This window comes from Plasmodium cynomolgi, chromosome 14 (assembly GCF_000321355.1).
Source record: "Plasmodium cynomolgi strain B DNA, chromosome 14, whole genome shotgun sequence".
Lineage (NCBI taxonomy): Eukaryota > Apicomplexa > Aconoidasida > Haemosporida > Plasmodiidae > Plasmodium > Plasmodium cynomolgi.
This window is the reverse complement of record NC_020407.1, coordinates 2,198,582-2,220,995: the sequence shown is the minus strand read 5'-3', so window position 1 is coordinate 2,220,995 and position 22,414 is coordinate 2,198,582. Positions and strand designations below refer to the sequence as shown.

General features: G+C 48.8%; 7 protein-coding genes across 7 annotated transcripts; 4 read left to right on the top strand and 3 right to left on the bottom strand.

The window, feature by feature from the left end:
• Positions 1-206: 206 nt before the first annotated feature.
• PCYB_145890 (hypothetical protein) lies at positions 207-5,994 on the top strand (the record flags this gene model as incomplete). The annotated part of the gene is made up of 5 exons (XM_004225060.1): positions 207-1,815; positions 1,904-1,986; positions 2,094-3,357; positions 4,262-4,374; positions 4,501-5,994. 2 exons carry the CDS (start codon positions 207-209, stop codon positions 1,984-1,986), a joined length of 1,692 nt encoding a protein of 563 aa, XP_004225108.1. The 3' UTR covers positions 2,094-3,357; positions 4,262-4,374; positions 4,501-5,994.
• A 1,268-nt stretch (positions 5,995-7,262) lies between these two features.
• On the bottom strand, positions 7,263-7,745 carry PCYB_145880 (hypothetical protein; the record flags this gene model as incomplete). The annotated part of the gene is made up of 1 exon (XM_004225059.1): positions 7,263-7,745. The coding sequence occupies one exon, from the start codon at positions 7,743-7,745 to the stop codon at positions 7,263-7,265; it is 483 nt and encodes a 160-aa protein (XP_004225107.1).
• A 1,574-nt stretch (positions 7,746-9,319) lies between these two features.
• PCYB_145870 (elongation factor g mitochindrial precursor) lies at positions 9,320-11,634 on the top strand (the record flags this gene model as incomplete). Its single annotated transcript, XM_004225058.1, has 1 exon — positions 9,320-11,634. A coding segment is annotated over one exon (2,313 nt), but the record flags the coding sequence as incomplete, so codon positions are not given.
• A 787-nt stretch (positions 11,635-12,421) lies between these two features.
• On the top strand, positions 12,422-15,490 carry PCYB_145860 (hypothetical protein; the record flags this gene model as incomplete). Its single annotated transcript, XM_004225057.1, has 7 exons — positions 12,422-13,189; positions 13,495-13,733; positions 13,949-14,038; positions 14,635-14,680; positions 14,873-15,061; positions 15,208-15,277; positions 15,444-15,490. 7 exons carry the CDS (start codon positions 12,422-12,424, stop codon positions 15,488-15,490), a joined length of 1,449 nt encoding a protein of 482 aa, XP_004225105.1.
• A 231-nt stretch (positions 15,491-15,721) lies between these two features.
• PCYB_145850 (hypothetical protein) lies at positions 15,722-16,903 on the top strand (the record flags this gene model as incomplete). The annotated part of the gene is made up of 3 exons (XM_004225056.1): positions 15,722-15,994; positions 16,280-16,378; positions 16,820-16,903. The coding sequence occupies 3 exons, from the start codon at positions 15,722-15,724 to the stop codon at positions 16,901-16,903; spliced, it is 456 nt and encodes a 151-aa protein (XP_004225104.1).
• Positions 16,762-20,319, bottom strand: PCYB_145840 (hypothetical protein; the record flags this gene model as incomplete). Its single annotated transcript, XM_004225055.1, has 10 exons — positions 16,762-17,461; positions 17,589-17,938; positions 18,047-18,111; positions 18,244-18,348; positions 18,521-18,604; positions 18,770-18,851; positions 19,031-19,118; positions 19,405-19,489; positions 19,657-19,728; positions 20,274-20,319. The coding sequence occupies 10 exons, from the start codon at positions 20,317-20,319 to the stop codon at positions 16,762-16,764; spliced, it is 1,677 nt and encodes a 558-aa protein (XP_004225103.1).
• A 918-nt stretch (positions 20,320-21,237) lies between these two features.
• Positions 21,238-22,400, bottom strand: PCYB_145830 (hypothetical protein). Its single transcript, XM_004225054.1, has 4 exons — positions 22,119-22,400; positions 21,920-22,018; positions 21,555-21,661; positions 21,238-21,303 (listed from the first exon to the last, which is right to left on the bottom strand). Exons 1-4 carry the CDS (start codon positions 22,368-22,370, stop codon positions 21,243-21,245), a joined length of 519 nt encoding a protein of 172 aa, XP_004225102.1. The 5' UTR covers positions 22,371-22,400; the 3' UTR covers positions 21,238-21,242.
• Positions 22,401-22,414: the final 14 nt, after the last annotated feature.

Sequence of the window (22,414 nt, the reverse complement as noted above, 5' to 3'; positions counted from 1 at the left end):
GCCAAATGATCACCCCCCCGGGGCTAGAGACCCAATCGAGGCAGTGCAGTCTTATCAGTGAGGGAGACACTCACAACATTAACAGCGATTATCCGTTTAGGAACGTCAAAGAAGGAGAGGAGGGACAACTCGGTGTGGATAACATCTACCCGTATAGTTACCAAAGGGAGGTCATATCTACTGCTGAAAAGAACCGAATGGAAAACATGGAAAACCATTTGGTACCTCAGGAAAACGTATTTAATAGGAGCAACGTCTTCTCTCATTTCAGCCTCAACAGTGTAACTAAGGACTCTTTCGATGATGCTTACAGTGCAGCGAATCGTGTGTCCTCTGTCTGCTCCAACAGCTGTGAGGCATCAGTGGGGACGAGGAGTGTATCCTTGGGGAGGACGCAATACTTGGGTAGAAGCCCATCCATGGGGGGGAGCCTCCACGAAGTTAGTCCTGTGGCCAGCCCCCTAGCAGCAGGCGCCACCACCGACGTGCAAAATCGAAGTAAGAATCTAAATCAAAATGGAGACCCATTTTCACGAAACAACACATGCAGTGCGTATGGAAGAGACCCGAGGGTGGAAAGAATGGATAGTAATCACTGCTCAGTCCTATTGCCCCGATTAATCCATAACGATATGTCTGCTGATGCAAATCACCATTTGGGTGTTCCTCCACTGATGACCATGACAAAAAATAACTCGTTCAATCGCTGTCATGAATTCAGTGAGGCGTCTACCAAGTGCCTTAATCTCCGGAGGGGTGTCGATATGAGAGTCATATCTCCCCCGAACAGTGCCTCGGCAAATGGTGGAACTTACCTCGGGAATGAGCATATATTCATGGGTTCTAACTCTTGCAGGACTATCAATGGGTTCAACGATCCCTGTCCCATGGAGGTAGATGCGTCAAATGGGTTGTACCCCCCAAATGTAGCCACGAATCAGATCGGTAGCTACAACTACGACTTGCTAACGTTCAAGCAACCCACTAGTCTCTATGATGGTATTAACGACGCGGTGGTGAAAGGAAGACCCGACGATGTGTCATATGGCTATTCCCCTGAATCGGTTAGAGGAGAAAATAATTACATGCATCTCGGCGGGGGGCACCTAAACAGTGATGAAGAGTTTGGCAGTGGGAGTTACTCCAACAATATCAACCTGGTGAGGACGAAGGGATTCTCCCCCCATGTCACCACAGGGCACTATGGAAAGGACAGTAGGAGCAGCACTACGACGAGTGTGCTAAATGAGGAGATGCTGGTAGGAAGTGGCTTCTCCAGGTGGAATATCAACATGAAAGGTTGTTCCTCCGTAGATACTCTACGCGAGAGTGTGCTCAAGTTTATGGCAATGAAATTGCAGAGTAACAACGGTGTGGGGAGCGCGAAGGGAATGAGAAGCATAGGGCATACAGGTGACATGGTGTGCAACACGGGCTGCCCGAGCGTCAACCCTAGTGGCACCAACAATGACTGCTTTCCCCGCACCAACTATGATTGCTTCCCTCGCACCGACTACGACAGCTTCCCTCGCACCAATCGCAGCTCCACGCAACTGTCCAGCGAGCAGCGTAGATGCACGACCTTACCACAGATGAAGTTAGTCCAGACGGGGGGTCCCCATCGGAGTGTCTACCCCGGCGGCGGTGCCCCATCAAAGAAGCCATCGCTAAAGAGCAGCGACGAAGTGAACACGTACATTGACAGTGACATAACAAATCGACGCGCGGCCATCCCTCGAGTGGCTTCCCCCCGCATGGTCGAAGCGCTCACCTCGAAAAAACTGCGCAGCGTTCTTCCGCTCATCATCAGACCTCGTATGATTAAACTGCGTGTTGGCAAGCGACATATCAGTACACCTCGCATTCGTGTACCTTACATCGTCACACACTCCATCCGCTGCAGTCGAAATTACCTTCCGCGCCCCCTCCACCTCTTCCAACTGCGCATTGGCACTCCTGGACAGGGAGTGGCCACCACCAGGATGAGTGTCATCCGTTGTATAAACAGTAGCTGTTCCAAGCCGCTTAACACATCTCGTGAAAAGGTATCCCCTCCTCTCACTGATGACGATCGCACATGCCGAGACGAAGAAATGGTAGTGATGAAGGGTGAGCACGGAGAGAATGCAGAAGCCCAAGTCACGAATGATGAGGTCCCCAATAATGGAAACCTAAACTATGAGGAGAACCGAAGGTGCGAAAGTAGCAATAATGATCAACCTCCCATGGAGAAAAAAGCAACAAAAAAGAGATCGAGAAAATCGAGAGTAAAAAGAAAAAATAAAATTTTTGGAGGTATTGTAAAAAAAGGAGGTATTTCTTTCGACTTGGAAATAGAATCACGTCGGATTAAGGAGACCCCCTTCTGTGCTTACTCCTTGATTGACTTACTTAACAGCCATAACGGTGCTGCTAGGAGGGAGGGCGTAAATACCACTATGACTGAAGAAAGAGACATGGTGTGGTGTTCATGTGACATGCATCATGACGTTAATTGCTTCACCGATTATGTGGAGTTTTTAAGGGGGAAGACGATGGGGGAAGAGGAGGAGCAGACGCAGCAGGAGGGGCAGACGCAGCAGGAGGGGCAGAAGCAGACGCAGGAGCAGACGCAGCAGGAGGGCCAGGACGAGTGCTGCAGACGGGTCAACAGTACGAACCAGTTTGAAGAAAATGACGAGACGAGTGATAGTCGACGTGAAGACCACATAGACCGAAACGACGCGAGTGAAGAATGTCAAAGTGAACCATCTCACAAAAAAACGGAACGAATCAGGAAAGAAGGAACACACCACCAGCTGGGAAACGAATCAGATGATCCAAAAAACAAAAACCTCATCAGAAAATGCGACAACGTATACTACAACGTTAATAAAATATGGTCTTCTAATTTCAACAGACCATTGGGAGACATCGGTAGAAAACTGATCTTAAAAGAAATACGTGAACTCCATTACAAGGACGCATCCAAAACGACATCACTTCTCATGCGTGAAGGACTCGATTATGGTAAGGTCCGTTTCATGAAGGTAAGCGAGCTCTACCATTATATGTATGCACTAGGTGTCTTTGAATATGCTGTTAAAATATCTCTCGAATTTGGATCCAATATTCGAATGAGCAGTGTAGTGACTCAAGGAAGCTATCAAAACACGTGTAATAACTTGAATAACGGTTATGATTTTTGTTTTATTTGTTGTTCACACAAGAACCACTCTCTGAGTTACATCCCTGTTCGGTTCAGCTTGACTGAGCATCGGATATACATCAAAAGCTACTCCACTTTTATTGAAGAATTTGCATCGCGCTATGTAGTGAAAAGGGCGGAGAGGCCTGCCACACGGAGGACCCCAATTCGTAAGTTTTTTTCCCCGGGTGGTGCTAGCGGTGGTGTTAGAAGCGGCGTTAGAAGCGGCGTTAGCGGTGGTGTTAGTAGTGGTGTTAGTAGTGGCGTTAGCAGTGGCGTCAGCAGTGGCGTTAGCGGTGGCGTCATCAATGGAGTCGGCATCGCACCTAGCAGCACCGTTAGCAGTTGCCCCGTTAGCAGTTGCCCCGTTAGCAGTTGCCCCGTTAGCAGTTACCCCGTTAGCAGCTACCCCGGTAGCAGTCCCAGTAGTGCAATCAGTTGGGGACCCAGCAACGCGTTCAGCTTCCGTACCAGTGGCTCCTTCAGTTGCGGGCCCAGTAGCCGCTTCAGCTGCGAAGCGGACGCCTCACCTGTGCAGCTTATGTCGGAGAGGGAGCAACTAGCTACACAGGCACAGACACACAGCAGCATGCACGTAGGCATGTCTAATCCGGATTACGCCACTACATGCTAGTGACAATTGGGGAGCTTGAAACATGATTGGTGTCACACAAGAATGACGCTGATGTAGACGAGGGCAGTGGCTAGTTTGAAGTAGCTCCCTGGCGTGCACGCACGGGTTCAGCTCTGTATGTACGTATGCATGCACCGGGACGCAGCTGGAATGAAAGGTAGAGATAGAGGTAGCAGCGGAGGTAGCGGCGGAGGAAGTGGCAGTGGTAGCGGTAGAGGCAGCGGTAGAGACAGAGGCAGCGGCAGAGACAGAGGCAGCAGCAGAGACAGAGGCAGCAGCAGAGGTAGAAGGAGTCCTTCAGCCCTCCCCCCCCCAGGCACCGCCGGGCACCTTCGACCACCACCACCAGACACGCACAGCTCAAAAAAGAATAACGTAGTAGCATCGAGTGTGACCCACTTCACGCGCCGCAGTCATTTGCTCCTCCCTTCAATTCGCAGATCCAAGTTGGTGTGGGGGTGCGTCCGGCAGTTCGCCTGATGGGCGGGAGCTCCCGAACGGCTACCTCGGTGGGGAAGCAAAGCAAGCCAAAGAAGCGCGAGAAGCGAAAGAAGTGAGAGAAACGAACGAAGCGAATGAAGCGGCTCTGTTTCCACACTCCGATTTAGGCCCCAGACGCCATCCACTTGTCCCCCCCGTTGTTCCCTCCGCTGTTCCCCCCGCTGCGCCCCCCGTGGAGAACCGAATGGTGCCCTTAACGGGTGACTTCGTGGCGGAGGGCCGCCATCCTAAGGGAGAAGGCGAATGCCAACACGACGCACACACCAGCAGCAGCGTGAAAAGCGGCGTGAATAGCAGCGTAAACAGCAGCGTAAACAGCCGCGTGAACAGCCGCGTGAACAGCCGCGTGAATAGCAGCGTGAGTGACGGAGAGGAGGAAGGGGAAACGCAGGAAATTTATTGCAATGGGGAGGACATTAAAAAGGGTGATGAAGACGATGACGGGAGTAGTGGCATAGTCAGAGGTACCATCGCTGGAGGTGTTAATAAAATTTCATGCTGCAGCGTCAGTAGCTATTCCTATGGCTGCACTTCTGGTTACGCGTCGGGAAGTGGCTCCACTTGCTACGCGTGCACCGGTCGAGGGCTCACCAGCGTCGGTAAGTACCATCCCTACTTCTACAAGAACTCTGTGTACGTCCCCGAACTGTTAAGTCATCCTCGAAGAGAGAAAATCACCCCGTATGGTTACACAAAAGGAAGACACAACGCTACCGGTGAGGTGGCTCTATCGGCAACATGCAAAGGGAAGGCATGTCCCAATTGGAAGGAGCTTATTTGGACCCTAATTAAGAATGAAGCGCGTAATTGTAGTGAGCGTGGCGAAGAGAAGGAAGGGAAGTTAGTGAAGGGGATGAACAAGTCGTACGAAGCGAACGAGGTGAGGAAGGTGTACGAAGCGAACGAGGTGAGGAAGCCGCGCGAAACGAACGAGGTGAAGAAGGTGTACGAAGCGAACGAGGTGAAGGACGCGTGTCCCTACATCCATGCTGAGATCGCTTCCAACGGTGGACAACACTTCTACATGAGGCAGGCAAAAATCCGGAACCCTCCAGGAGTTGCGAGAGGGGGTCACTATGACAGCGTGAAGGGAGACGAGGAAAAAATTGAGCAAGGTGAAAAGATGAAGGAAAGTGAAAAGATGAAGGAAAGTGAAAAGTTGAAGGAAAGTGAAAAGTTGAAGGAAGTCGAAGGGGCAGCTGTGAAGAAGGAGGAAGGGGGAGCGGAGCCCGGGGGCAATGAGGTGGAGGCAGGAAAAGCTGCTCGGTTAGGAGGAGACCCCCCAAAAGGCGAAGACTTCCTAGAAGGAGACCCCGAAGAATCCGAGCTGCACACCGAAAGCGAAGGAGCAAGGCAGTCAAAAAGAAAAAATAAAAATGCCTATAGCCACGCGGGAGGGGATTCCGCTTGCGCGAAGCCCATGCAAAGATATGGATTAGAGTCCATGCAAAGATACGGATTTGAAGCCATGGACGGATATGGATTTCCAAGCACACGTGGCAGCGGAAGCAGGAGCAGACGCACGCACGGAGACGCCGCTAACATAATCAAGAGGATCAAAAGGAACAAAGTCTACACATCGATAATAAAAAACGTACGTAGACAAATGTATGCACGGAGGGATGGAGAAAGCACACACAAGAAAATTAAAAAAAAAAAAACTTCACTTTGATGAGTAACAACCACTGTTTGGAGGAAGTCAAAGAATTGCTGCTGTTTCACGGACGGAAGGTAATAGACCTGGACGAAGCTCAGAGAGGGGGAAGCGAAATGGTCTGTCGGTCAGTGCAACGAATTGGTCCTCATCCATATGAGTATCCTCCCCTTTCGTGGAGAGAAGGAAAATTCCGCAGCCCACTTCAAACCTCCCTACAGATGATGCGAGGGAACATAAACACAGAGAACTCGTTAACTCAGAAAAGATGCATGAACCGCGAGTACTCATTCGCACGATTATGCAAAAGCAATGTGATGAGGAAGAGAAGGAGAGCAAAATGGAGAAAGGAGCGACTCGACAATGTGCTTAAATTTGCACGATTCTTTACGGAATTGTCTCAGGTGAGAAGACCACAAAATGGTTCCCATTTCGAACGAGACAGTGATTCGAAGGAGCTCTCAGAGAAAAAAGGAGGTGATAATCGCGGGGGGGAACAGCTCCCCGAACAGCCTATCCTGTAGGACCAATTGGATAGCTACCCATATTGGAACCTCCCATGCGGGGGAGGTCGGCATGGGTGGTGGCGCGACGAATGACGAGCAGGAAGGTGCACCAATGGAGAGAAAAAAAGGGAAGAACATGAAGGAAGAAGAAATGGAAAGGGGGGTTCGCAAGCGAAACGGCTGACGAAGCGGTTGACGAATCAGATGACGAAGCAGCTGACGACATCGAACTACATAGCGAGGGAGAACAAAACGTTTGGAAAGGAAGACTCGCAATGCGAAGAGCACCGCGTTGGAACCTCAACAATTGTGCATTTTTCACCCACTTTGAAATTAGCGATTTGAAAAGGTTTGCCAAAGAGCTCATGAAGGGAGACCAGCCAAGGACAGGAAGTAGCTCTTCGTCCCGCCGCCGTTCTGCCGCCTTCTAACAAGAAAGAAATAAGTGGGGCGTTCCTCTCACCGCCATCCATCACAACTGATATCCCTAAGCGCATGCACCTTCTTATACGTAAACCTATTGCCCTCATGAATGGAACAGCAATCGGGGTGATGGTTACAAAAGTGCAACACCATCCTGTTACTAAAAAAAAGAAAAAAAAAAAAAGAGTAAAATTGACCATGTAGGCGTAACTGCCATGTTGGAGGGGCGGGGAGGCCCTGCTTCCTTTCCGATAAAGAAAGGCCATCTGGCGGCTATCGGTAAAATTACGTGCCTTCTTGCAATAGCACACAAAGGCATGCACTTTTGCGTGTGTGCTTCTTCTCCCTTGCGGGGGCCTAGCCAGGCCCAACCTTCGGAATGTCGAAGTGCTCGCTGAGGGAAGCTAAGTTGTCATTAAACTTCTGCAACCTCTCACGGTAACTCTCCTTCAAAATGCTTTCAATTCGTTGCTTCTCCCTTTTCTTTAATACCAGCTGATAGGCCTTTTCCGCCTCGGTTAAGTTCAGTTGCAAAACTTCCTTCAATTTTGTTTCATCGGCTAGCTTTCCCGTGCCATCCTTCCCAGTCCCCATGTCACCTTCACGTACACTTGTTCTTCCATCTGCACTCATGTCATAGTCCATCCCTTGGTCATTGTACGCTGTCCCATTTTCTTCATCGTAATTACTCCTCTCCGTTTTGTCTTCGCTGTATTTTTTTTTTTTTTTTTTGCCATCTCGTCCAGCTGTGTACTTGGACTCCTTGGAGTGACTGCTGCCTTTTTTAATTTTCGAATCCTTCAGTTTTAGCTTTCCTCCAACGAATTCGCTGTCTTTCATTTTGTTTCTTCTGGGGTGCTACTCTAACGTGGAAAAGTGGGGCAAATCAAAATGCTGCTTAAGGGCACACTGGGCGATCTTTCACATTATGTTCTTTTCGAAATTTTTACCTGACCTGTTCAGAAAAAAAAAAAAAAAAATTAAAATAAAAAAAAAAAAATTAAAATAAAAAAAAAAATAAAATAAAATAAAAATTCCACTTTGGAATGGCTAGCTGGACGAAGTGATGGAGATCATTCCGGAGCACGCTCGGGCGCCGCAACGGAGACGACTTGCGAGTGTGTCTGCGAGCGTCTGCGAGCATGTCTGCGTGTCTGTACTTCTATGCCACTGTGCGACTGTTCCCTTTTGCGCCCGCTTCGGATGTGCTAACTCGGGGGCGCTCTTGTCACGGCAACTCCTTCCCCTCATGCGCATATAAATAGTGAAAAATGAAAATCAAAATGGCTATGGAAATGCCTGCAGGGGGGTGGAATGATAGGATGGGCGGTACACTCCGATGGGCAGTACACTCAGATGGGCCATACACTCAGATGGGCAGTACACTCAGATGGACCTCCTCTCAGTCGCCGCGCCCGCTGCGATCACTAAGGGAGATTTCGTGCAAATTCCCTTCTTTGCAGCCATGAAGCGAAACCGCGGGCAGACCGCTTGCCGCAGCTCTCCCCAAATGTATGCAGCAAATTACCCAGGATGTTTGAGACCAAGTACAGCTCATAGTCCATGGTGCTTTGTGCCTCCTTTGTGCTTCCTTCCTTCGGGGGGAATTCTCACAAATGGGGTGCTCGATCAGTTGGCAAAAATTTTTTTTGACGAATTGGCAAAATGGCGCGAAAGCTACTTTTTGCGAGAACATGCGCTTTTCCCTTCGCCACGCGTTTGCTCCAATTTTTGCGTTTGCTGGTTGAGTGGATGGTGCAGCGATTTTTTTCCCCCGCTGAGGTGGTGCGTTTGCCGCTATGCCGCGTGGCGCTATCATGTTTGCCGGGCCCCGTTCGGGAACCGCGGTAAGCCGCCAACCGGCCGTAAGCTTCACGATGAACCTTTTTCCTCCCGTCATATAAAACACCTCAAATGGAAGTAAGCTCCAGCCAATTTGCTAGTTCCCACGATTCGTTCTGCTCGACCGAAATTTCACGCCAGGTGACCGCCTCAGCGTTGTCGCCGCGATATACTCCCCGAGCTGCCTATCCAACAAAGGGAGGAGGCATTTTGGGGGTGGGGAGCAGTATATACCTTCACCGGGGGAGGGTAACGCTCCTACCAGTTGGGCCACCTGGTTATCGGGTTAGAGGGTCACCTGATCACCCGGTTATCTGACCACCCGGCTATCTGACCACCCGGCTATCTCACCACCCGGCTATCTAACCACCCGGCTATCTCACCACCCGGCTATCTCACCACCCTGTTATCTGACCACCCGGTTATCTGCCCACCTGGCTAGCGTCTCAGCGGGCCCCCCCCCACAAGCACGATGATGGCATACGGCTCGGCCGCGCTGAGGCACACCTCCGTGCTAGCGAAAAGGTTGCCAAAAAGGAAAAAGGTTTTTTTTCTCTACCTGAACAGTGCAGAGAGAACCTTCTCCTCCATTTGTGTGGATAACTTGAGAAACATCGGAATCAGTGCTCATATAGATGCAGGAAAAACGACATTAACAGAAAGGATTCTCTACTACACAGGGAAAATAAAAAGTATACATGAGGTGAGAGGAAGTGATGGAGTAGGTGCAACAATGGATTCAATGGATCTAGAAAGAGAAAAAGGAATAACCATCCAATCAGCAGCAACCAACTGTAACTGGGACTTTAACAATAAAAAATTTACCATAAATATAATTGATACTCCTGGACATGTGGACTTCACCATCGAAGTGGAGAGATCACTCCGAGTGTTAGATGCAGCGGTTCTTGTCATATGTGGAGTATCTGGAGTTCAAAGCCAAACCTTAACAGTAAATAGACAAATGAATCGCTACTTCATCCCTAGATTATTATTTATTAACAAGTTAGACAGAGACGGTGCAAATGTGGAGAGGACACTCAGTACCATCGAGAAGAAACTTAACTTAAATACTCTCCTATTGCAAATGCCGATAGGAATTGAGCAGAAATTTAAAGGAGTATACGACCTTGTGTCGAGAAAGTGCTACTTATTTAAGGGTCAAAATGGGATCATAGTGGAGGAAGTAAACGATACAGAAGTGACTGTACACGATCCATCCTTTTCATACGAAATGATGGAAATGCTTAGAACCCGTATCTTAGAAAAGCTAGCTGATGTAGATGACGAATTTGCTGACATTTACCTTAACCAGGAAATTAATGACATAAGGACCGAGGACGTGATGGGAGCCATACGTAGATGTACCATTAAGAATGCCATCGTGCCTATCTGTCTGGGTAGCGCTAAGAATAACGTGGGAGTTCAAATTTTGCTCAATTATGTGTGTAGCTTTTTGCCTTCTCCTCGGGAGGTGGGGAGCTACGGCTACGTCTACGAGGGGGGCGCGCACGCAGGGAGCGAAGCCAATGCGGGAAGCGAAGCCAATGCGGGAAGCGAAGCCAATGCGGGAAAGGAAGCCAACACCGCCAATACCGCCAACACCGCCAATACCGCCAACACCGCCAACACCGCCAATGCCGCCTCCGCGCAGGGCAAAAGCCGAAGGCGTGTCGAGCTGCAGTGCGACAGCGCGCTGCCCATGGTGGGCTTCCTGTTCAAAATACAGGAAGACGCGATGCATGGCCAAATGAGTTACTTCCGTATCTACCAAGGGAAAATCAAAAAAAAGGACAACATAACGAATATGCTAACAAGCAAGAGAGAGGTGATCAAAAAAATATTAAAAATGCACTCGAACATGGCCCAAGAAGTAAACGAAGCGCATGCAGGGGACATCGTTGCAATTAATGGAATCAGTGGGTCCACAGGGACGACATACACGAATGGAGTCTCCTCGAATCTACACCTCCTAAATATACATGTGCCCAAACCAGTCATATCTGTAGCTGTGGAGATCGAGAAGAAGGGAGATATGACCAAGCTGACCAAGGCATTAAACAAGTTCGTCAAGGAAGACCCAACATTTCACGTTAAGACTGATGAACAAACGAAGGAGATTATATTCGAAGGAATCGGGGAATTACAACTAGAAATATACAAAGAGAGACTAAAAAGGGAATACGGCATAGGGGTCCAACTGAAGAATCCAAAAATAAATTTCAAAGAAACTATTACGAAGCCATATGAATGCACGTATACATATAAAAAACAAAAGGGAGGTGCAGGACTATATGCACATGTTCATGCGATTTTCGAAACTGTGTCCGATGATTACAATGAGACAAGTTACTGCACATTCGTTAATGAAGTGGTAGGAAATGATCTCCCAAAAAATTTCATTTTATCAATAGAGAAAGCCTTTAAAGAACAAGTCGAAAAAGGTTACCTGAACAGTTCAGAAATTATTAACATGAAAATGAGATTAATTGGAGGGAAAATTCACGAAGTGGATAGTAACGACTTGGCATTTAAAAGAGCCACCATTCATCTTATAAAAGAAAATTATCAGAATTTTCTTCCTGTGCTTTTGGAACCCATTATGCTGGTTGAAATAATTTCACACTATGAGCATCAGAGCAACATCCTCACCAGTATCACCAAGCGGAAGGGACTAGTAACCAACATCGTTAACCATATGAACGCTGTTCATATTTACGCCGACATTCCCTTAAAGCACATGTTCAATTATATTAACGAGATTCGTTCCATTACACAGGGCCAGGGTACCTACACTATGGAGTTCGCTCGGTACGAGCAGGTACCCAAGAGCGACTTGGACGAGATCCTGCGCCGGGAAGGCAGCGCTAGTAAGCGGTGCGAATAGGCATCGTTAATAAGCGGTGTGGGTAGGCAGCGTTAATAAGCGGTGTGAATAGGTGCCACCACGTTAAGTGCAACGGGGTATACCTACCCCCCTTCCTCCGCTTGAAAAAGTGGCCTCCTTATAGGGACATTTCCGTGTGCGCTCTCCCCGCAGTTTCCGCGCAGATCATATGTACGCAGGTGCGCCGCTAGCCATTTCTGCGAGTTTGCTCCCGTTGGGTCAGCTTTAACAGCGAGGGGGAATGCCTCCACGTGTTTTTCTTTTTTTTTTTTTCACCTAACCGAAACGGCGATTGTGACTGCAAAGGCGACTTCGAACATGATTGCAAATGCGACTTCGAGCACAACTGCAAATGCGACTTCGAACACAACTGCACTGCAGCTGGAGCGCGATTTTATTTTTTTTCGCTCATCCGACTCCCCACGCCAACGCCGCTTCGAACGCCGCTATGAAAGGACTTCGCCTTTCCGCGGCAACGAATCGGGGCGCTCTCCACCACCCCGTGAGACTTCAGCCGAAGCAAAGCGGAAAAAAGGGGCACCCCAGCACCGTCGAACGCGCACGAAGAGGCAGCACATGTCAAACGTACATTCGTATGGGTGTAAAATATGAACGCATACGGATACGTCCCTGCGCGGCATGCGATGTAGAGGTAGGTACGTACACCCGGTTCGTTCATGGGTCATCCCCCCCCAGCCACAAAATGAATAGCAACAGGGAAAAGGAAAAGGGAGAGATGCTCGTTGTGTCCCCTTTTTACTAAAAAAAAAAAGAAAAAAAAGAAAAAATGGAACCCTTCCTTCGAGGTATCCACTCAAACGTACCTTTAAAAGGAAGGTATAATTGGAAGAGTGCACTTTTTTCGAAAGGGGAGGGGAAGAAGCTCTGTTGTTACCATCTGCGGAAGAGTGTAGCGAGAGAAGAAGTGCCTCCTTTCGATGATGCAGAGCAGGGTCCAAAGCATCCCCATTGCGAGTCGCCTTCTAATGGAAATCACCCAACTTGGTACCACAACGCCGGAGTTAATGTGGAACAGAAGGGTGGGAGGGCCAACCCCACCACCACGAAACGGTTTCGTGAAAAGCGGCTGCGTGAGAAGCGGCTGGGTGAAAAGCGGTTGGGTGAAAAACTGCTAGGTGAAAAACTGCTGCGTGAAACCTGGTTAGAAGACAAACGCAGTGGTGGGTATTCCTCCAAAGGGGAAAAAAATGCTTGGCGTAGCATACTCTCCAGGTGCTGCTCCTCCCCCTGCAGTCGCCGCTTCCCCCCCAGTGGCAGGCCATTCACGTCAATTCAAAGAGGGCAACAACCCAAACACAAACATAACCAAATCGTCCTCACCGACCAGTTCATAAACCGAGAGAACTTGAAAAAAGAAATTTTAGACACCCACAAAAAGCTAACCACGGATTCCTTCATCGATAAAAGAAAAGAAGAAATCTATTTCCTGCTGAAAAGTGCTATTATGCCGAACCTGAAGGGGAAAATTTACTTCGTCGGCTCCTGCGAAAATCATATATGGTATGCAGTCCCAAAAAATATGCATACGGGAAATGTGTGTAGAAGTATCGATTTGTGTGTTTGTTCGGTGGATAGCTAGTCAGCTAGCTAAAACCACGCTTAGGATAAAAAAAAAAAAAACACATTTTCGCCTGAACGGGTCAGGCAGAACTGAACTGCACACACATTTGGGAATATATCTACACATATACGTATATACATATATACATACATCTGTACACATGTGTACATTTTTCTTTCCCCTTTGCCTTCACCGGAAGGATAAAAAACTCAGACATCGACTGCTGCATAGTTGTGGAGAACTGCGAAGACAAGAACAGCTACCTGTACATTTTGAAGGTCATTAAAAGTGCCATAAATCTGATTTACCCTTCGCTGACGGTGAATATCATTAAGGCGTCCGTTCCGATAGCTAAGATTTACAGGGAACAGAATAACATTTGCGACATCAGCATAAACAACACCGTTGCGATTGTGAATACGAAGCTGGTCTCCTCTCTCTGCAACACGGATGAGCGCGTCACGATTATAAACCGCGTGATTAAGTACTGGGCCAAGCAGAAGAACATCAACAACAGGTGGGGAGGCACGCCCGGTCGTGCCTGCCGCCTTGCCGCGACGGCCATGGCGCAGATCTTCATCGTGCATATGACAGTCCTACATAACGTCACCGTGCAGATCTCCATCGTGCATATGACAGTCATACATAACGTCACTGTGCACATATCATACGCACACACAAAAGAGTGCCGCATCGTCACCTCTTTCTCCCCCACCCCATACCCTAAAACAGATCGCAAGGCACCTTCAGCTCGTATGCCCTATTTCTGCTGACGTATTACTTTCTACAAAATCTGGAGACCCCCCTGCTGCCTCCATACAAGTAAGGACGAAATAGGAGGCCACCTGCAGCTTGCGCAGGGTGGGAAGCACCTTCGCCGTGCGCGTTATCATATGCATATAAATATGCACACATGTATGCACACGTATATGCACACGTATATGCACACGTATATGCACACGTATATGCACACGTATATGCACACGTATATGCACACGTATATGCACACGTATATGCACACGTATATGCACACGTATATGCACACATATATGCATATCTACAAACACATACCATGCACATGTGCGCGCCTCCACTTAACAGATCCATAGAACGGGAAAACGCGACCTCCTTCGAAATAAACAGCGAGTGTAAGTGAGAAGGGAACGCATCGATGTTCATTCCTCGACTGACAGCTCAGAATAGGAACCCCATGATGGTTTTCTCAATCCCCTCGCAGACTTCTTCCTCCAGGATGACGTGGAAATGCCCTTTTACACAGACGCGGGGTAACGACCGTGGAGGGGAACGGAAAGATGAGAGAACACGCAGAACGTCGCGCTGCGTTACGCGATGGGTGTTGCTTCCCAATTGATACCCCCCCCCCCATTGATGATAACTTCGCGTCCCTCCCCCCACAGCGACATCTCGAGCAAATTGGACACTCCCCGCAAAAACGAAGACGACGTGTCGAAGTTGCTCTACGGGTTTTTCGAGGCAAGCGCAAAGAAAAAAAAAAAAAAAAAAAAAAAAAAAAATAATACATATGGACATATACATATACATATACATGTGCATACACATTGCATGCTCATATGCACCAACGGTACACACCGCCTTGCCGCTACTCCGCGACTCCCCATTTGGACCCCTGCGCAGTTCTACTCGAGGAGCTCCTGTAGAAACGGAATAACCTTGGACATATACAACAACCAGATAATCGAAAACAAAGATATGACGGCCAATATTTTCTGCCCCATAACGAAAAAAATCGTAAACACGTACAGCATTAATACGTGGAAAAAAATTTTTGACAAAATTCTGGCTGCCCATGAGCGACTCAAAAGTGTAAGCGGCGGATATGCGGCGGAGTGATCCCGAGCTCCCACGATCCCGCGCTCCCGTGCATAGGCTTCTCCTTCCCCCCGGCGCTGCAACCCTTTTTAATGATGGGATCCACCGCCCCCCCCTCCTCCTTTGCTTCCAACACGCAGGGGAAAAGCCTGGATGTCATTTGCGAAGGAACGAAGAACACCACACCCAACAGAAAAATTGACCTTAAGGGTAAGCAGGAGGGAGGCGAGGTGCCACAAAAAAAAAAAAAAAAAAAAAAAAGAGGCAGAACACGCTTCAAGCACGTATGTACGGCTATATAATTTCTTTCCCCATTTTTTCCTTTTTTTTCCGTTTTATTTTTATTTATTTTTTTTTTTTATTTTTTTCTTTCCAGATCATCTGTTAAGGCGAAAAATATTTCAGGGCCTGCACGAGCCGTAGTTAGAGGCTGCATCCCGCGTCGCCCCCATGTTAGGGGAGGAGAGCACCCCGCTCCCTCCTATGCCGGTCATTTTTTCCTCTTCGTGACTGCCTCCCTGTGATGTTGTTACATCCACCCCCCCCTTTTGCAAGCTCGACAATAGGACACACAATGTATACGTATAAGGCGGTCCTCCTTCTGAGAGGTCACTTCTTCTTCCACCCACTCTCTCCTGCACGAAGAACGAAAAAATGATCAGATTCGTTTGCGCGTGTCGCTTCAAAAAAAGCAGCGTTTTCGTAACCAGTATGCGACTCTTAAAACGTATTAAAGTTAGTTCATTAAAGGATGGGGTTATCAAAAAAAGCATTCGAGAGGCACAGGGGAAGGTGACTGTAGATGATGCCTTGCAGCACTTCACCAAATCGGAACTTTTTTTTCTTTTCTTCGTTCCGTTTACTTTTGTTTCTGCTTATATCGTCGCCATGTGGACCCTTTTCAAGTATATCTGTGATATTAGGGATGTAAGTCGCGGGGGAGGAAGCGGTTTCCACACGAGTCTGCGGGGGAGGAAGCGATCATCACACGAGTCTGCGGGGGAGGAAGCGGTTTCCACACGAGCCTGCGGGGGAGGAAGCGATCTCCACACCAGTCTGCGGACCATGCAGCGTCCCACGTGTGTATATGTGTGTACCAGTTGATGTGCCCCCCTCCGGATGATGGCTTCTACACCGAGCTGGACCTGCACATCCATTCCCGCGCGTTTATTGGCACTCATGGATGCCCTCTTTTTTTTTCCACCCCCCCAGATTGAACACTTCATCAGGACGGCGCGCTGGCTGAATGGGAAAGAGCCCTACCCCTTTGAGTACCTGCGAGCGGAGCGCAGAGCGAGGAGCCTCGAGGGGGTATTCACACAGCTGCGCCGATATGGCGGTACATCGATAGGCCGCCACACCGATACGTCGTCACACCGATACGTCGTCACACCGATACGTCGTCACACCGATACGTCGTCACACCGATACGTCGTCACACCGCCACACTGCCACACCGCCACACTGCCACACTGCCACACCGCCACACCGCCATACCGATACGCTGCTTCCCCCCTCTGCAGAACAAACCCGTCATCGTGGCGATGAAGAAGTTCGAGTAGTCCCCAGGCAGTGGCCCTAGCGAGAAGACCTGGGCAGCATCCCCTCGCTGTACCGAGGCCGCCTAGTTACCGCTGTACCGAAGCCGCCTCTTTACCGCTGTACCGAAGCCGCCTCTTTACCGCTGTACCGCCTCACCGAAGCTGCCGGCTTTTGCGGACCGCGGCCTCGATCCGCTTTGCTTGCTTGTAGAGCTCCACGACGTTGAGGGACTGGACAAACCGGAGGAGCGGGATGATCTGCATCCTCTCCAAGTGGAGGCAGTTAACCTTGTAGCAACACATGACATCAAAGAGAGACAAACAGGAGTAAATAAAATCTCGATCTTCCGAAGCAGAATATATTTCCATAATGATCAGAGGAGATAGTTGCCGACATATCTGTTCCATCATCTCGTAACTGTGCATTTGGATTTTCTTAAAAAAGTATATCAGCTTGACTTTTTCAAATTGCTGTATATCGGTAGCTTGATAGATGTAAATAGCAGCAGGGATAATCTCTGCATAATTGGAGAGTAAAAACTTGGCATACGTTTTGCAGTAATTACACACCTGACCAATAACGCAAAGGATATTAATGCAAATTTCTTTCTTTGCTCTGAAATTAATGGAATAAATACTGAACATAATATCTATCATGTGAAGGAGGATACCGCTGTTTACTATTCCTTCACACATCCATATATTTTTACTTAAGTTAATGTAAAGCAGGATAATTTTCTGTATAAGATCGGAATCGTGAGATAAAATTAAAAGATTGCATGTCTTATGTATTCCCAAATTGATGAGGACATTCTTTGTTTCATCGTTATTGTTTGTTATGTTAATTAATATACTTTATATTATAATGGTCAGGGTTTTTTTTTTTTTCTTGGCATAATATATTGGCTAGAAAAAATATAACTGCACTTATCAATTTGGAGTCATATTTATTTTTATAATCATTTGAAAAAATGAGTAACTTTTTTAGGATTTTTTTTATTTTCATGTTTACTCCGTATTTGAGGATACACGCTATGATATGCTTGTAGCTGGCGTCGTGTTTGTATCGGCAGTGTTGGTTGATGTACCCACATTGGTGCAGGTGGAACAACAGGAAGTCGCTAACAGAGTGGTCTTCGCTCTCCAACAGTCGCTCGATTTGGATGGGCGGCACAGCAGCAGTGCCTGTAGGAAGTACTTGTGTCTCGTTGGGTCCCTGCACGGATGTCTCCTCCTCCTCCCGAAGCAGCTCCAGGCAGTCTTTCCGGTAGCCCACGGAGTAGTCCCGTTTGCGCAGGTGCAGCAGGAAGTTCATTATGTCGTTCATGGCCTGCGGTGTAGGGGTGGTGAGGGCGGTGAAGGCGGTGAAGTCGGTGATGTCGGTCATGTCGAGGCGGCATCACCTCCGTGCAGTGGCACCTTTCCGCGCGTGACCTACCAGCATGCTGTCCGCGTTGATCGCGATCGCCCCATTGATCAGGTCCGTTACGTTGAACTTCTCCGCTGCGAATTGGGCGCAGAGGTGAAATGGGGAAAAGCCAATCGGGGGAAGGAACGGTTTGGGGTCATGTCGACCCCCTGCTGGTGCCCAGCTGGGGATCCCTCCCTCCCGCTTCTATCACGCATCCACCTTACATAGGAACCCCGAATCTAGGCAGTAGAGTAGGTAGTCGGAGAGCCGGTGCAGCACTCGGTTGATTTTTATCTGTTCGCTTCTGTGGGTGTCCAGGAGGTTCACGCCTGTCGAGTGAGTGGCGCAATTGGGGAGCGGCAAGCCAATTGGGTAGCGGCAAGCCGATTGGGGAGCTGTAAGCCCATTGGGTAGCGGCAAGTCAATTGGGTAGCAGCAAGCCGATTGAGGAGCTGTAAGCCGATTGGGTAGAGGCAACCCAATTGTGGAGCGGTAGCCCACCTGGAATCCGGTTCAGGATGACGTTCAGGAGGTACTCGAGGTTTCTCTCCACTTTGGTGTCCTCCCCCAGGAAGTCCATCACGTCTGTAAGGGGAAAGGGGTGTCACCAGCATGGGCACACAGTCACTAGCATGGGGGGATCGGCGCAGGGTGGTCCAAACAGGGAGACTGAGCGCACTACGGAGATGAATAACACACAAAAGGGGCGATAACACGCTACCCCTTTCCTTTGTGGGCATTTACACAGACCAGAACTAATCACCACGTCTCCTTCCTTCAGGATGACCAACATAGATTTGAAAAACATCTTTAGGTCGTCAAAGTAAGATGGCTACGTTGGGACAAGCGTGGAGGTGTGTAACTCATTTTGCAACGCGGTTTCTTCTGCGCGGTTGCTTCTGAGCGGTTACTTCTACGCGGTTGCTCCTTCACCGCTGCTCCCGCGCAAGTGCATCTGTGTGAAGGGGAAGAGGTCTCCTTTCTCCCTTCCCCCCCCTGCTCACTTATTACCTTTATTTTTAAGGCCGACTCGAAATACCCATACACGTCCGAGTTGTAAAGGAGGGCGTCCACTTGGACTTGTATCAGATTGGCGTAGCTGAGATGAGTAGAGAAAGGGAAAGAAAATTTTCCATTTCTTGAACTGTTGTGTGGGTTGGCAGCATGGGAGTGCTTCTTCTCCCAGTGGGCACGAGGGGCCACTCTTCGCTCATCAGGGAGGGGTTATTGATCAGGGAGGGTTTGTAGAGCAAGGAGGATTTATTGCTCAAAATCGCCTGCACGCGTTCAGGCGTTGCAAACACATGCGCACGTTCATATGTTGATACGTTCGTGTGCTCGCTGCTGCTCTCTCGCTGCTGATCTCTCGTGTGCGTGCTCCCTACAAGGTGTTGTGAATGTCGTTCGGTGTGATCGAGTTGGCCACCACATACACTTCTGCATGCAAGTCCTTATCGGTGACGTTGAACTCTGAAGGGAAGGCAATCGGAGCAAAAGAAAGGGAATAAAAGCTGTGCAGTGGTGAGACGTAACTATACTGAATGGTGTGGGTAAGGATAGATCCCATAAAGACACACAGGACAGGTGAACCCGTTTGAAACATCGCTAGTGGGAGGAGGTCCGACGGAGATACTAACCCTGTTGACTCTGGTGAGATATTTTAAACGTCACAAATATGTCTTGACTTTTATCCAAAAGAGGAGGGATGACTGCAATTGGGAAAGGTGGAGACGTGTCGATTGGGATGCAACACTCACAGGTGAAGATGCGCTCATGTGGAGTTACACCAGGGAGAAGGAACAGCCCCACTGGATGCGCCTCACGGGATGCACCTCATTGGCTTCACTCCACTGGCCACACCTCATTCGTTACACCTCACTGCATACACCTCACTGCATACACCTCACTGCATACACCTCGCTGGAGAGCCCCACTCCACATGCCCTCCACTTACACGTCCTCCTCAAAATTATACAGACAATGGTGTGCGTCTCGTTCTTCAAGTAGACCTAAAGGGGAGGGGTTGTCAGCGTAACGACGTGTGAAGGGGCGCCCACGGAGGGAATTGCCAGCCAACACATGTGTCCAGCGGTGACTATCCGTGACTACCCATGACTATCCGTGACTACCCATGACTACCCATGACTACCTATGTGTACCTACGCACATGTGCGTGCGTACGCAGCCACACAAGTAACACACTTTTCTCCGCTCCGAAAAAAAAAAAAAAAACACACAATGGCAACTCCCAAACCAACCTCGTATCCAGACCACTTCGCCAAGTCGTCCGATAAGTTCATCTTTTTGTGGTAAAAATTTTTGCGTATGATGAGTGGTATTTTGGAGTCGTTCTGTGTGGTGTTTAGGGGGGAGAAGGCATACAAATGGGTGTGTCTGAAGTTACCCCTGCGGGTTTCTCTGCGGGTTGCTTTGCGGGTTGCTCTGCGCGCACCCCCACCTTGCGCTTCGATGTTGCTCTCACATGGGTGCACTCATATAATTACGATTAAAAAATTGAGGTGGCTGCTCGCCAGCTGGTAAAAGTTACTGTCCGCCGTCTGCAAAGGTGCGCAGTTTGGAGTGTGTGATGAGACGATGAAAATAAAGCGCAACATGTAACTTCTCATTGGAGGAGTATCTCCCTCCATGCGCATATGCACACGGGAGTTTGCACACATGCGCCATTCATTGTGCTCTTTTTTGTAACCCCATCCAACTCGATCATGCTCTTCTGGTCGTCTATCTTTATGCTTATTTCGATTCCTATTTTGCGAAGAAAAAAAAAAAAAAAAAAAAAAAAAATATGAACAAGTCAGCAAAGTTAATTTTAGCTAGCTCCCGAAAAGATCACTTTACGACGCAAAGGGAGACACCTTTTTTTTTCGCGTCCAGCACTTCTCGCTGCCTATTTTTGTCTGTAGGCCTCTCTCTCCCTCACCCCTGTGATCGATGTAAAAGGTACTCTCGCTCGAAACGGATGCGAAATCTTGTCAGGAAGAAAAAAAAAAATGACAACAGAATTGTGCAAGCTAGAAGATGATTCAAATGAGGATGCAAAAAAAAGTCTGCGCAGTTCAACATCGAATTTTGAGCGTGTCTGCAAACCGAAGTGGTGTAATTATACGACTTAGTGCTTTGAGAGAACAGTTCCCTCACAACGTTGGCACAATGCTGCCACTTTGGGCACGTCTTGGGGCACCACTTTGGACACCACGTTGGGGGGCTAACTTTGAAAGGACTTGTGGATGAAGAAGAAGTACTCGTCGAACACAACTTTGCGGTACCTGTTGGGGAAGGGGATCAACGTTGGTGAACTCGGCGCGAGAGAGGTGAGGCAGTCATCCAGGGGGAGACTAGTCCTCAAGCAGTTAACCGTGAATAGGTTAACGCTAACAAGTTAGAGGCCAGCCAGTTAGAGGCCAACCAGTTGGAGGCCAGCCAGTTGGAGGCCAGCCAGTTAGAGGCCAGCCAGTTAGAGGCCAACCGGTTGGTGTACCCCCCAAGCGGAGGAAATGGGGGGAGCATTTCAACCTACCCGATAAACGGTTGCACGGAAAGGTCGACCTTCCTCGGTTGTGAATGATGTCCGGTTCTGCGGCATCTCTCCTCGTACGTCTCGTTTGTAATTGGCACGTAGATATTCTTTCAGAGGTGTCAGTGGTGGAGATGTGGAAGGCAGAAGGGGGAGGGGAAGTGCTTCGTTATAATTATTGGACACGCGAATGAGCAAGTGTACAAGTACGTACACGGCACACACATGGTACGCACGTAGTATGCAAATGGTATGCACATAGTAGCAAATAGTATGCGCATAGTATGCACACGGTACACACATCTATGCGTGTGTGTACGTCGGGGTGCACTCTCCCGAGGAGTCTGCGTTCAGTCTCTTCAGCTGACCATGTTCAGGTTGAACATGTAGTACGTGCTGTATGCAACGCATAGCTGCTTGACGAGGATGCTCTTGTTTATTCCCTTGATGCCTATGTCGTTAATGGCCTATTAGGGGGAAAGATGAACACAGAGTGCACACGTGCGTATCACTAGCTGGAGGGGTAACCTCGTGCTCACATCCACACATGCATGCGCAGGCCCCTACCGCGCGCTCCTTCAGCGTGACATGCACATAGTTGGACTCGTCGCACAAGTATATCTGCCGGATGTCGGCAAAAAATATTTGGAACTGAACTTCGTAAAAATCCTTCTCGTAAAAAAGTAAGTTGTCGTAAGAAATGATCATGTAATACTTTCCCTTCTTTCGATAGCTCGCTAAATTTTTGCACTTGACAAACTCGAAGTGGAGGACGAGCGAGTTCACAGATTTGCTTAGGCTCCTTCTCAGGTAGCACATCTTTTCGCGCGGGGGGTACAACAGGGCAGAACAGGGAAGAAGAG

Excerpts from the sequence above, each read along its gene's own strand:
- PCYB_145830 (XM_004225054.1), bottom strand. The coding sequence starts at position 22,370 with ATGTGCTACCTGAGAAGGAGCCTAAGCAAATCTGTGAACTCGCTCGTC. Across the intron at positions 22,019-22,118 it reads TCACGCTGAAGGAGCGCGCG|GCCATTAACGACATAGGCAT; the intron begins GTAGGGGCCTGC and ends TCCCCCTAATAG. Across the intron at positions 21,304-21,554 it reads TCCGTGCAACCGTTTATCGG|GTACCGCAAAGTTGTGTTCG; the intron begins GTAGGTTGAAAT and ends CTTCCCCAACAG.